Source organism: Neofelis nebulosa, chromosome 8, assembly GCF_028018385.1.
Source record: "Neofelis nebulosa isolate mNeoNeb1 chromosome 8, mNeoNeb1.pri, whole genome shotgun sequence".
Taxonomy (NCBI): domain Eukaryota; kingdom Metazoa; phylum Chordata; class Mammalia; order Carnivora; family Felidae; genus Neofelis; species Neofelis nebulosa.
In genome coordinates this window covers 61,830,987-61,845,231 of record NC_080789.1, presented here as the reverse complement: position 1 = coordinate 61,845,231, position 14,245 = coordinate 61,830,987, and the positions used below count along the sequence as shown (strand labels likewise).

Genomic DNA, 14,245 nt, shown 5'->3' with positions numbered 1-14,245 from the left:
CGCGGCGACAGGAGAATGCTTTGGTTTTCTTTCCCCCTTCCTCCGCAGGATTTTAAGGAGGGGGGAGCGTGGGGAGCCCTCCTCCGCACTGCAGTTTTGAAGGGTCTCCTCAGTCACCTCTACAGCTCGTAAGATGGGCCTTCAATCCCAGGAGTAAGCCAGAGAGACCACATTAGGACCTCGGGAAAGGAGGAGGGAAGGAAGGTGATGGGAGTGGGAAGAGCCTCTCCAGCATCAAGACATGAAACCGAGTTGTCCAGTCTTGCCTGCTGTATGAGAACCTGGCAGTTAAGCTCGTCAGCTGTGGGGCACCTGTGCCCAGAATCCCCCCTCAGCAGGTAGAAAAAAAAGAAAACGCTTGGGTTATCACCTCTGTAGTCCTGGATTGAAAGTTGGGGTATGGGGCGGCGGGCGGAGGGGGGCTGGATGAGGGCTAGGGATCTTTGGTGTTGCCTGTCTGAGACGGGGAGGAAGCAGTGTCCGGCCTTCCCATCCTAACCTTTCTACTTACCACCACCCAGCATTGACCCTGGTTGGGGGGTGGGGGGGAAGGCAGGTCAGTGCGAGCCTTGAGGGGTTGCTGATCAGTGACGGTGTGGAGAATGGAGCTGTATCTCAAACTTGAAATGCTCTGAGTCTGTTTCCCCAGCCTGGCCTCGTTTGAACTTTTCCTGCCTCCTCTGTTTCCCACGAGGAATGGAACTCTGGTGCCCCGGCCTGCCCTGGCCTACCCAGTCCCTTGGCCAGCAGCTTTCTTCCAGGACTATGAGCAAACCCTTCTCCAGCACTGACTAAAGCAGAGAAACCGGGGACAGGGGTCTGATCATTTCCCTCCATTGGTCTCTGATGCTGGGTCTCTTGTTTTGTAAGCTTTCCCTTCTTCCCCAGGGAACCCTGGGAAGCCCCTCCTCCCCTCTCCCCCTTCCTCCCCTTTGGCTGGGAAAGTGACTGCAGCCTGAACAGTGCCAGACACCTGCCTGCCAGATGTGGCGATTCCCCATTCTTCTTCCCCCCCTCCCCGAATGTCTATCCTCTACCCACCCCACTGAGCTCAGGCAGAGGGAGCCCCCCCACAGGGTGATTTAGTGCTACAGTCCCTCTTCCTCAAGTGCCCCCCTCCAGCTTCTCTCCCTTCCCCTGGTGCCCATGCCTCCCTCTTTTATCCCCCATGTCCTGCAGATGGCTTCCTGGTACAGACTCCTCCTCCTCCTCCTCCTCCTCCTCCTCCTCCTCCTCCTCCTCTCACCCTAGGGTGCTGGCATGTTTAAGCCCCAGCTCCTGGACTGGAGAATGAATGGGTGGGGCAGAGATGACTGGCCTCTCTCTCACCCATGGGAGAGTACATCAGCAGGGCCGAGGACAGCGGCAGCCACAGCTGATGTCACTGGTGGGGAGGGGAGGTGTTAGGGGAGGAGGAGGTGAGTGGGGAGGGAACCGGCACTCCAAGACTGTCTGCAGGGGAAAAGAGGTCTGTGAGACCTTCTCAGGTAGGTGAGAGAACCCAAAACTGTGGCTGCCTGCTGGACCTCACATCTTTGTTTCTCTGGCTGAGTCTCCAGATCTAGCTGCTGGATCTGTGTCGCACTATGACTCAGTAGATGCCCCTCAGCTCCTCCTATTCACACTGACCCAAAATACACTTACAGGGAACCTTTAGTCCTTACCCTCCTCTCTTTAGTGTTTGCCCTTCTGCAGCTTTTCTCTCTTCCTTCTCATCTTTACTTTTCCTCCCTTAGTTGAGCTTGTCTCCTTGGTCATCTGGCTTCCCTGTCCCCCCTTCCACCCCATATCCTAACACAGTATGGTCCCAGACCTCCCACCAAAGCAGGCACTCATTCAGAGCCTCTACTCTGAGGCTCTGGGGTGGCAGTGAGGTAGTGGGGCTGAAGAGAAGCAGAGGCAGGACGGATGGAGAGTCCAAGGAAATCGGAGAGGGGGGAATAAGATCGAGAAGCACAACGAAAGAGAAAAATGACTGACAAAGAGGCAGAGTCTGAGAGTTAGCAGAAAGCCAGCATAAGGAACTGGGAGAGTGGGAGAAACCAGGAAAGAACAACCAGCCTGGGAGCCGAGAAACAGAATGGAGAGATGGAGATAGGAAAGTCACAGCAAGAGAAGACAGCTGGGGAGGGGCCAGCCAAGGGGCAGGCTGGCTCTCCTGGGCTCCGGCTCCCTCATGCTGATGGGTCATAAATCTTGGGTGTGTGTGCACATGAGTGTCTGTCTGTCTGTCTCAGTGTGTTGAGTGCACAGCACATTTGTGTAGGGGTCGGTGGTGGGGACAGGTTCTCATTCACCCATTTCTTTCAGCAGCCTCCTTCCTTGAAGAACCCCACAGCAACCCCCGTGTCCCGGTGTTTCTGATTTCCCGGGGGCCATTCCCAAGGTCCTTCCGCATCTTAAGAATCCTGGCTTTCTTGCTCAGAATGCTGGCCTGCTGGAATGTGCAGTCGGGATCCGTAGCATCAAGAGGCCCCAACCCCTCGCCGCCCACCCCCAGTGCCTGCTCACCAGCTGCTCCTGTCCATCTTCTCCTCCCACTCTTGTGTCTCTCCCCCCTCCACCCCGACCCCTCCCCCAGCCTCTGACCCCCCAGCCGCCTGGGGGCCCCGGGTTGGAGGGGAGACAAAGACAGGATTTATCATCAGGACAGAGAGGCAGCCAGAGCGCAGGGCTGAGGGCAGTGGCTGACCTCCCTGGGATGGGAGGGAGTGCTTGGCCAGATGCTGGGAGGCTGGAAGCCTGGGTTCCGATGGCTTCGGCTCACAACCCCCAACTTTTCTCACTCCAGCCTTGCTCTCTCCCTTGTCCCTGAAGAGTTAGGAAACAGAGAGAGGATGGCCTCGGGGTGATTTTAGGCCTCTGAGGGAAAACCCGGGAAGAGGGAAGGGAGGAGACTGACATCTCAGGGTCATTCTCTTATGTGTACAGAGGAAGATTCGGGAACCAGAAGCAATCAGGCAGCAGTTGGTTCCAGGACTAGAAAGGAGTTCAGGTGTACAACTGCAACCGATGAGATGCAGGCCTCTAATACAGAAGGACTTCTCCAGAACAGGCCCTGATTGCCAGTAGAGAGAAAGAAAGGTCCTTCCAGGTCCTGGAAGATGGGAGATCCAGGCTTACCTGAAAGCGAGGGAAGACATGGATCCCCCCCGAGGATTATTAGCTCCAACCCCTCTGAGGAGACCTTCCTCCCTGAGATCCCCAACTGCCTCCTGAGAGGTCGTGAGGAGCAGCTGGACCCCGCCTTTACAATAAAGAGACTATTGGCCAGAAATCGTCTCTACTCAGCAGGCAGGGTATGTGGGCAAGGAGAGGGAACGGTATGATCCAGGAGTTTCCGAGAAACCAGCCCATGTATCTTTCCGTGGACAGCTCCTGCAGCTCCCCTAGCTGCCCTTGGAGGCCCACGAGACCATCTAGCACCTCAGTGCGTCCGAGGGCTCCACAAACCCAACTCTGAAGCTCTCGCACCCATTCCAGCTCCTGGCACCCGATATCCTGCTTCCTGCCTCTTTACCCTCCTGTCCTGGGAGAAGGCCGTCAGAGTCATCCCCAAGTGAGAAGAGGCTGGGAGGAAGAGAAACTGAGGCAACTGGGCGTTTCCAGCCTCCTGGCCTCTCACCACAATCCCACCAACCCATTCCCACCCGGGATTTGGTGAAGGAGACCTTCTCGCAGTTTCCTTCTACAAGCTGAAATCACTGTCTCAATTCCTGTGGAAAGCCACACATTTGGAAATTTTAGTGGCAAAGGGTCATGGATTGGGAGAGGACAAAAGAAGTGGGGTGGGGGATGGTGGATGGTGCAGGTTGAGGGGAAAAAAAAACAGGAAAAGGGAAAAGAGAGCATCTCTCGTTTTTCCTCACTCCCCCTTCCCCCAATTGAGAAGGCAGATTTACAGCCTTGGTTTGGGGGGGGTGGGTAGTGAGCATAAGGAAGACAGATCTGCAGTTCTGCCCTCTGAGTGTCTGGGTACTTAGCTTTAACTCCCCCATTAGCATCAATCCCCATCTTGCTGCCCATCCGTCTTCTGACATCAGCTCCTTCCCCTTTCTGTAGCCCAGGCTTTCTGACCCTAAGTGGCTCTTAAAGGGCCAGTCTAGACCCTTCTCTCCCTCCCTTTTCCCGCTCCACGCAGCAGAGTCTAGTGTGTGTGCTTTTGTGCACACACGGTGGCCATCCTTACTAAAGCCACAGTGGATGGAGGGCACAGTGTTGTGTGTGTGTGGGGGGGGGGGCACCTCTTCTCCAGCTCTCTCTGTTCTCTTTAGATACTCCCCCACCCCCCATATTACTGACCTCTATCTTTGTTCACTACTTATCCAAGCCCAGAGTCAGAGCCCTTCTGACTGGGCTGGGGGTCAAAAACACATGGTCCTTGGAGCTAAGGGGCTGGAGAAGGTATGTGGATCACAGGACAGATCCTCTCCCTCCCTCATTTCCTGGAGGCCCAGGGCAGGGAGTATCAAGGACTACTGGCTGTTTTTAATTCTCAGCCAGCAGTGGGGGTGGACAGGTTGGGGGCTGAGACTCCTAGGAGATGCCCTGAGCCCCACATTCCTAGCCTCCTTTCCCAGGGACCCAGGCTGTGGTCTGGGGTTGGGGAGAGGGGGGATTTCAAATCTTCCTCTCCCTGTGAGGGACGTGAATTGCCAGAGAAACCTGCCTGTGAATTTCCTGGCTCCTCTCCTCCATTTCTCAGCAACTGAGCTTAGGGGGGCAGAGGGGAAACTGGCTTCTCCCCACTTCTCTCCATCTTCTGCAGAAATTCTGTAACTGCACTCCAGGGGCTATAAGAATGCCAGGACACTTGGAAAGTTCCTCCCCCATCTGCCTTCAATCCTTTCTGCTGCAAAGATCTGCAGTCCTCTGAGGGGCTCTCCAGGGCAGTCCAGACCCCCTTCCTGATATCTGAAACCCATTCCCCACCTCCCTCGGCGCTCCCTTCTCTGGCTCAGGATGAGAGGGAATTGGTGGGTGGGGGCCTTGGGAAAGTGGCCACGCTAAAAATAGGAGCCCCCAGCTGCACCCCCCCATGGCCCCTTATTTATCACCTTGCAAACCTCACTCTCAAAGAAGCATAAATATTCCTAATTCCTGAAGGCCAGCCCTGAACTCATAAATTTAACTGGGGAGGTGGGCAAGGGGGAGGAGTGAGGTGTAGGGAAAGGGGAGCCCACCGCAGCCTTGAGGTAGAACGTCTCCTGGGGGAGGCGTGGGACTTGCCCTCCACCCCCCCCATCCCCCGCCCCCTTGCAGGCGCCTGTGGGTCTTTCTAGAGAGGAGGAGTAGGCTTCTCTCAGTCGTTCCTCTGGGGATTCGGCTTCTCTCACTACACCCCACCCCCCACCCCATAAAAACCAACCTTAGCTCTGTCTTCTCTATTAGTTCTCCATCCTTCTCTCCAGTTTCTTCCCCGTTACTTTTCAGTTCTCTTTCCCTGCCCCTCTCTCTCTCCTCTCTTATTGCACCTTTGCTCCTCTAAGCCTCTGCCTCTTCAGAGCTGTTGTCTGAAGGGAAATTTCAGTCTCTTATGCAGCAGTCTGGATAGTGAGGTTTGAAAATAAGTCTCTCAGTTCCCGGATCTCCCCCCCCCTCCCACCGCTCTGCCGCCCCCCGCGCCCCCCCCCACCGCTTCAGCCCCGTTGCCCCTTCAAATGCGCCCTCTTTTCAGCCCTTCCTTTTTTCTCCTCAGAGCCCCTTCTTTCTGTCCCTCAGTTTCCCCTTTCTCCCCAGCCTTCCTTTTATTCCCGTCACCCCTTTCATCCCCTCAGTTTTCCGCTTCACTCTTCAGTTCATTCTCTCTCCCTTCTCAATCTTCTCTCCCTACTCTACGCTCACCCCACCCCTACCCCTCAGATTCGCACCCCCCCCCCCGCCTATATTTACCCCTCCAGACCCCATCCTCTGCTGGGGATTCCCCCCCCCCCCCACCATCACCACACCCCAATTCTCCTCCCCGGGGGATGAAAGAGCAGAGAGGAGGGGGGGCTCGAGGAACAGGTACAGTGAGTGCGGTTCCTCGAGGGGAGGAGCGCAAGGGGAGCAAGCAGAGGAGAGGGAGACCAAAGCTTTGGCGAGGGGAGGGGCATCCTGACTCCCCAGCTGCGCCCCCCTCTTCCCCGAAGCCACCGAGCCATAAATCAGGGCCAAGGCTGTTTGGCCAATGGTGGAGTGACTCGTAAATCGGCCTGTCAAGCTCAGCCAATGAGAGGAGGCGTTAAATCAAGTCCTGTCAGCGCTTGGCCAATGAGAAGCCCTGGGCTGACCATAAATCTGCCGGTGAGAGACAGCGAAAGAGAGAGAGCGTGCGAGCGAGCGAGCGCTGCCCGGGCGGGGGACTGGGGAGGGGGCGCGGGGAGAGCGGGGAGGGGCGACGGGGAGAGAGCGAGGAGGGAGAGAGGAGTTGAGGAGAAAAAAGGCGATAACGGAGGTACCAGAGACGAAGACAGCCTACAGGAGAGACGGACAGATGCAGAGAGACAAAGAGAAGCCGCGAGAGATAGCGTCAGGAAGTCAGCGATTAGAGATCCGGCTCGCGCGGGGGACTGACAGAGATAAAGAGACCAAGAGAGACAGACACTGACTCCCACTCATGAGGGCCCCCAAGTGCACACACTTCCCCGAGACACGCGTGAGCGCCGCCCCACGAAGGACCTCGCGCGTGGACACGGACGCGCCACGCACACCCGCATGAGAAAGCCTGAGAGACCTGTTTGCTTTTCCTCCGCCTCTTTTTCCTAAGTTGTTTGTTGAAACTAGAGGCGGGTGGGGGCGGGGAGGGCGTCGAGGGTGAGAGAGGAGGGGGTTGTATTCCTGCTAATATCTGGCCTCTCTGGTCTCAGACTCCAGGGTTTCCTCCTGTGCCCCGTGAGTCATTTTTTCCCAGCGACTGAGAATTGGGAAGTCCCTCCTTAGGTCTAACTTCAGTCTCTGTTGCTGCTCCTTTCTACTTGCCAACGCTTGTGAACTGCCTTCAAGGAATATGAAAAGTGAACCCTTTTACAGACCTTCAGAGAATTGCCAGCTTCCAGAATCTTAGAAGGGTGGGGCAGGAAGCACTTTTAGGAATTATCTGGTAACTTGATTCTAGTTTTAGGAAGGCAGCTGTCCTGTAGTGGTTAGACATGTGGGCTGAAGCGAGACTCTCTGCCCTCAAGTCATGGTCATACTACTTCCCAGCTGGACAAATTGCTTGAACTATTTGTGCTCTGATTTGTTCACTTGTGAGAATGAGATTGTAATAGATACTAAATGGTAAAATTTGTACGAATTACATGAAAGAATATATTTACAGGGTTTAGGACAGCACGGGGCACGTGGTAAGACTGCGCCCCACCCCCAACTTTGCACCCGCGATAAAGCCTGTGGTTCCGGTGGCCCAGGGTCCTGCTCACCTTCACAGAGCTAATTATCAGAGAGCCTTGACGAGAACCCTTGTCTCTACATTCCCACGCTGATGTTCTTTATTGGTCCTGCTGTTCACCCCACCTGTCTGGGCCCCTGCCTCAGCACCCTGAACTTGACTCAGTTTTGAGGCTGTTGTGATCTTTGTTCTTTGGAAGAAGAACTCTCAGAAGCACGTGTTCTGCGTTAGGACACAGGATTCCTGGGACTTGGAAGTGGGTTGAATATGAGGACATTGATCTGTCCACCTTGACCTATGGTTCTTTCTGCGCTCGTCTGAATCCCTCTGGACTTCACTTTGTTCCCTCCAAACCGTGGACTTGGGAGCAGGGAGGGGATAGCGTGTAGCCAGAGCAGCGGTACTGTCTACATTACTTTTACATTCCAGTGCTTGCCCAGTGCCCACCTGCTCCCCCCATTTCCAACCAAATAGACAAGAAATATCTCATGAGTAATCATAAATGTCTAATTCTTTACTTTCCCGCCTAAGCTTTGGGGGGAGGGGGGAAAGGGGTGCAGATCTCTGGGTCTTTGCCCTTGCTGGCTGGGTGGGAGGCGGTCTGTGGCCTCCCGGTCCCTCTGACACCTTCGGTCCTCAACAAGAAAACACAGAGAACCAGCGTCACCTGGTGGCCACAGGTGCTTTCTTTAAGTTCACACGGGTGCTGACTAGGGTGACAGGATGTTGGTCGTGCTAGAGGAAGGGAACATGGTTTCCCCTCAGCTGGACCCCTGAGCCCTGTTAACTAGAGTCTCTGTTCTGCTCTCATAACCCAGGATGACAAGAACAAGTCAGGGGGAAGTGAGGGGCCAGGACTTCAGTTGATTTAGGTCTGACTGGTGTCACTGCTAGGGCAGCCGGAACCCCTCTCTGCCATTGCCTCAGCTAAACTCAGTTCATGTCCACGGAGCAGGGATCCTCTCCCATGACCATTCTCTTCGGCTAGGGCAAGGGCCAGGGCGTTGGACTCACAGGAGTGTGGCTATCAAAGCTGGATTACAGGGTGCCTGGGTGGCTCAGTCGGTTGAGCTTCCGACCTCGGCTCAGGTCATGATCTGGCGGTTCGTGAGTTCGAGCCCAGCGTCGGGCTCTGTGCTGACAGCTCAGAGCCTGGAGCCTGTTTCAGATTCTGTGTCTCCCTCTCTCTCTGACCCTCTCCCGTTCGTGCTCTGTCTCTCTCTGTCTCAAAAATAAACATTAAAAAAAAAAAAAGCTGGATTACAAAACTTTTCTGAGCTAAATAAACCTGTTTGCGGGGATTAGGGGACTGGGGGCGCCGATCCTGGCAGTAGTAGTTAGGGACAGGAGCCATTTCTGGGAAGTTAAATGAAAAGACAGGTGGATCCTCTTAAACCAACTCACATGTTTTATGCCCGTAAACCCCTCAGCTGAAGGCTGTGTCCTAGGTCCTCTGCTTCCCAACCTTGCCGTGACCTAGGTTACCCAAACCCTCAACTGTTAGTTTCCAGCTGCACACCGGTCCTGGCCTATTATTCCCCAAAGACCACATCTGAGCCCTAGAAGGATAGAATTCATTTATTAATAATTAATAATGCATCTTGGGCAGCCTCGAGCTGAAGCATCGATCAAGGGATGGAGAAGCCTGGTTTGGGGATGGGGGAAGTTGTCTGTGAAAATGCCCACAGGCTTTCCTTTCGTCTGCTCCCCTACCAGCTGGCCACTTTAGCTCTGTTCTGGAGGAGACAGTGCTGGATCCTGGTGACTGGGGAACACAGTTCTAACGGAGCCTACGGAAACTCTGGGGCCCTCGTCTTAGGATGGAGCCGTAGGCTTGGCGGAACTGACGGTTCATGGCTGCATAGAGCACAGGGTTGATGCAACCGTTGAGCCAGGTGAGGTTGGCAGCGAGCATGTGGACAACCCGAGGAGCGCGGACCCTGGCATCCAGGATGTTGAGCAGCAAGAAGGGGATGTAGCTCAGAGCGAAGCAGAGGAACACAGCGAAACACATCCGGGTCACCTTCCCAAACTCTGACGGAGAGTCCTGAGTTCTTTGGGCTCTTTTGGTCGGCCTGCTCTTGGCAGGGGCTTCTGGGTGGCTTTTCTCTGCCACCTGCTGACCTACCTCCCTGCTGGGATGGTCCTCCACCTCTGATGAGTCCCCTTCCAGGGTCTGGGTGGTGGCAGCACTGACCGGCTCAGATGAAATCCCCTCGCTGGGCCTTCCTGATGCCCGCCCGCTGTCCAGCTCCTGGAAACGACCAGGTGTGGCCTCATCTGTCCCAGCCACATGGTTGGAGCGGATACTTGACTGCTTATACTGATCCAGCGCCCGTGCTGCTCGCTTCACTTGCCGGTGGATGAGCCAGTAGAAGATGCCGACGCTGCTGAGCCCCAGCACAAAGTAGATGCCCATGAGGATGGTGGTGTAGGGCCGGCCTCGGATGCGGTCAAAGCTGCAGGTGCAGACTACAGGCACCAGGATATAGATACGCCAGAGAGGGGCGAAGCTGGCCACGCCTACCACCCAGGTACTCACCAGTGCCAGCACCATCCCCTTGGCACTGAAAACTCGGGGAAAGAGCTTAGGGTGGGCAGTGAGGAGGTAGCGTGCCAGGGCAATAAGGCAGAGGGTCAGGATGGAGACGGAGTTGGATGCAAAGAGGAGGAGTCCAAAGACCCTGCAGAAGGTGGCGCCGGTGCGCCAGTGCAGGTGGAGGTAGGTGTCCACAGAGAAGGGCTGGAGAAGGGTGCAGTACAACAGATCGGCCACTGTGAGGTTGGCGATGAGCAGGTTGAAGCGGGTGCGGAGCTTGGGCTGGATGGCCAAGGCCAGCAGGGTGAGGACGTTGCCCACGGTGCCTGTGACAGCTACCACCACCCCCCAGCTAACTGCAACATAACGATAGCCCAGTACGGACTCATGGTAGCAGGAGAAGTTGGCTTCGGAGGTGTTCCACATGATGGAGGCTGAAGAGGAGAGTGCGAGGGAAAGAAGGAGTCAGAACCTCGCCTTGAACTTCGGTCTCTTGGACGGCTCTGGGGCCCTGGACACCTGAGCTTTTTCACAAGCTTGCCAGCCTCCTGAGCCATTCCCAGGCCTCTTCATCCCCAACCTTTCCTGAGATCCCCAACCCCCCCTCCTTCGGCTCTCTCAGTCGTCTCCCATTCTCAAAGATTTCCCCCAAATTCTTCTCTAAATATCTTTCGGTGTCCGCCCGCTCCAAACTCCAGGCCTCTTCAATATCCATCCAGATGTTCTCAGTAACCTCAGTGCCCTCTGACTTTTTAATCTTTTCTCTTTCCCCTAAGACCACCCAGGAATTCCCTACCTCTATTCAGGATGCTACTGGTCCCCTCTGCCCTTGTCTGCTACACACACGCAGGTCTCAGGTCTTTTGTTGTTTCGTTTTGTTTTTTTCATCACCCGGGAGATGAGGAGACAGAGTAAAAGTACACCCACCACAAAAGTACTCACCTGAGTCTCCCAGCCTTCAATTCTCACTCCAGTGGAAGAAGTCCAACTCACTTGAGTAGTCTTTTCTGGTGGGCGGTCAGGCTCCAGGACATGGTCGTGTGTCTCCTATTAATAAACGAGACTGAACGGATAAGAAACTCCCCAGTTTCTCAACCTCAGCCACTTCCTCCCTTCTCTTCAGTCCTACTCATTTTGTTTTGGCTAGTGCAATCTGGGCTTCTCTGGTGAAAATCCCCTGCTACTTACATCAAAGCTGTTTCGCTCCTTGCTAAAGACAAAGGTGTTTCTCTCCCCTCTTTGCATAGCAGGACACCTACAAGTTCATGGCCAAGAATTGTCTGGACAGGGAGACAGGCCATCAGAAGGCCTGGGCCACTTCTCTAGGGGCCAAAGAGAAGACCAAGTTCCAGGAGCAATTCTGGACGCCCCGGAAGCCTTGCGTTTGTCAGGAAGGAGCACTGCCTTTCTTCTCTCCAGGACTCAGAGACGGTTCAAATCAGGGGGTCCCATGTGATACCCTAACACATCTGATAAAAGGAGCCAGGTGAAAAAAGGTGAGAAAAGAAGTATTCTGGCTTCATCCCCCACAGGAGCACAGGCCACCGTTCAATCGTTCATTCATTCATCTGTTCACTCAACAAACACATGCTGAGGGCCTACTATGCACAAGACTCTGAGATAGACTCTAGGGATACAAGAAGTTGTGACACATGGGCTTGCACATAGTCTAGCAAGGGACACAGATATATAGATATATAAATGCTTAATTGATTCTCTAAGGGGTCAGCAAACTTTGGCTTATGGACCAAATCTGGGCTGCCATCGGTTTTGTTTTTGTTTTTGTTTTTTTGTTTTTTTTTTAAACGTTTATTTATTTTTGAGACAGAGAGAGACAGAGCATGAACGGGGGAGGGTCAGAGAGAGAGGGAGACACAGAATCTGAAACAAGCTTCAGGCTCTGAACTGTCAGCACAGAGCCCAATGCGGGGCTTGGACTCACAGACCGCGAGATCATGACCTGAGCCGAAGTCAGACGTTTAACCGACTGAGCCACCTGGGCGCCCCTGTTTTTGTTTTTTTAAGTAAGCTCTATGCCCAGTGTGGGGCTTGAATTCATGACCCCTGAGATCAAGAGTGGCATGTTCTTCTGATTAAGCCAGCCTGGCGCCCCCACATCTGTTTTTTTTTTTTTTAATGTTTGTTTATTTACTTATTTTTTTTATTTTATTAAAAAATTTTTTTTACATTTATTTATCTTTGAGAGACAGAGAACAAGTGGGGGAGGGGCAGGGAGAGAAGGAGACACAATCCGAGGCAGGCTCCAGGCTCTGAGCTGTCAGCACAGAGCCAGACGAGGGACTCAAACTCACAAGCCGTGAGATCATGACCTGAGCCGAAGCCGGACGCTTAACTGACTGGGCCACCCAGGCTCCCCAGTTTACTTATTTTTGAGAGGGAGAGAGAAAGAGAGAGAGAGAGAGAGCGCCAGCATGGGGAGAGGCAGAAAAAGAGGGAGAGAGAGAGAATCCCAAGCAGGCTCCCTGCTGTCAGTGCAGACAGGGCTCAATCCCATGGACTGTGAGATCATGACCTGAACCGAAATCAAGACTGACTTGAGCTACCCAGGCACGCTGCCCGCCCCACCACCTTCTGTTTTTGTAGGGGCCATGAGCCAAGAATGTTTTTTTTTCCCCACTTTCAAATGGTTCCATTTTAAATGGTTGTATAAGTACCTACATAATACCCTCCCTCAGTTTTGCCTCTTGGCCTGCACAACCTATAATATTTACTGTCTGGCCACTTAAGAAAAAGTTTACCAACCCTTACTCTAAAGGGTAGCAGCGACTTAAAGGAGCGAAATCGCCAAGGAGAAGGTCAGGAAAGGGTTCACAGAGAGATAGCTGGCCTGGGTTTTGAATAATGAACAGTTTTTTTGGAGGGAGGTAAGTAGAAGGACATTCGGGGCAAAGGGAACAGGATGCATAGAGTCGCAGAGGTTTAGGTAGAGGTGAACAAATACTGGGAGGTAGGGAGCAACAGAGAAGATCCTGGACAAGTGAGCAGGACGGGGGTGGAGGAAGTCCTTGTGCATCGTGTGAGGAGCTGGGGTTGTATCCTGGAGGCCATAGGGAGGTTTGCACTCACGAAGCTGTGAGTAAGGAGTGAAAGCGTGCAGGCCAGCAGTGAGAGAGACCAGTAAAGAGGCACCAGTTCAGACAGGAGCGAGGCAGAGCCTGAGCTGGGGCCAGGGCTAGCTTCAAAGACATGCCACATGTGTGATCACACGGGGCCCTGCACTTACAAGGGGCTGGGGTTGGCTTAACACTCCACACTGTCTTAAGATCCATTTTGAACAAGAAGTCCTGCTTTTTCCTCTTGCACTGGGACCACGAGCTCTGCAGCCAGTCCTGGTTAGGGCAGTGGCTGTGGGTATACAGAACAATGATCAGGATCCATGGGTCAGTAAGAAGTCAAATTAACCCGGTAAGAGGATTTATTTAGTGCTTTAGTGGATGAAGGGTTAGGAAGAGGGAAGACTAGGCTGATTCCCAGTTTTCCCAGTGGCTGGTGGTGCTTTGCATCAGGAAGATAGGGAATAAATAGGCAGAGCGGCAGGCTTAGGGAACGGGGGGAATCATGAATTCGGTTTGAAACCAGGCTAGAGGTATGTGTCTCAGCCTTCCTCACTCTAGTCTCTTCTAGCCTCCATCTCTATCCCCACGTGTGATCCAGCCCCTGCTTTTCTCCACCCTCTCTCTTATAGGACCACTCTTGCCTCTTGGACTTGGACTTCTGGATCTCCAGTCTCTGCTTTTTTTTTTTTTTTTTAAGCTAGATGGCCTGAAAAAAAACCCACAAACACCTAACCATCCTAAACTTGTTGGATTCCATTTCTAAACCCACAGTGAACTCCCACCCCCAACTTCATAGCTGACAAACCCAGGAGGCCCCTATTTCCCTTTCCTTCTCTCTCTCTTTTTTTAATATTTTTAAGTTTGTTTACTTATTTTTTTTTATTTTTTTTTTAACATTTATTTTTGAGACAGAGAGAGACAGAGCATGAGCAGGGGACGGTCAGAGAGAGAGGGAGACACAGAATCCGAAACAGGCTCCAGGCTCTGAGCTGTCAGCCCAGAGCCCGATGCGGGGCTCGAACTCACGGACCGCGAGATCATGACCTGAGCCGAAGTCGGACGCCCAACCGACTGAGCCACCCAGGCGCCCCATACTTATTTATTTTTTAAAAATGTCCATTTATTTTGAGAGAGAGAGTGAATGAGCAGGGGAGGGGCAGAGGGAGAGAGAGACTCCCTAGCAGGATCCATGCACAGTGCCCAATGCAGGGCTCTATCTCACAGACCCTGAGATCATGACCTGAGCCGAAATCAAGAGTC

At 53.6% G+C, this 14,245-nt stretch overlaps 1 protein-coding gene across 1 annotated transcript; it reads right to left on the bottom strand.

The window, feature by feature from the left end:
* Positions 1–8,932: 8,932 nt before the first annotated feature.
* GPR84 (G protein-coupled receptor 84) lies at positions 8,933–11,529 on the bottom strand. The gene is made up of 2 exons (XM_058742509.1): positions 10,851–11,529; positions 8,933–10,342 (listed from the first exon to the last, which is right to left on the bottom strand). The coding sequence occupies exon 2, from the start codon at positions 10,332–10,334 to the stop codon at positions 9,150–9,152; it is 1,185 nt and encodes a 394-aa protein (XP_058598492.1). The 5' UTR covers positions 10,335–10,342; positions 10,851–11,529; the 3' UTR covers positions 8,933–9,149.
* Positions 11,530–14,245: the final 2,716 nt, after the last annotated feature.

What these genes read in the sequence shown, in the direction of transcription:
- GPR84 (XM_058742509.1), bottom strand. Translation starts at nt 10,334, where the DNA reads ATGTGGAACACCTCCGAAGCCAACTTCTCCTGCTACCATGAGTCCGTA.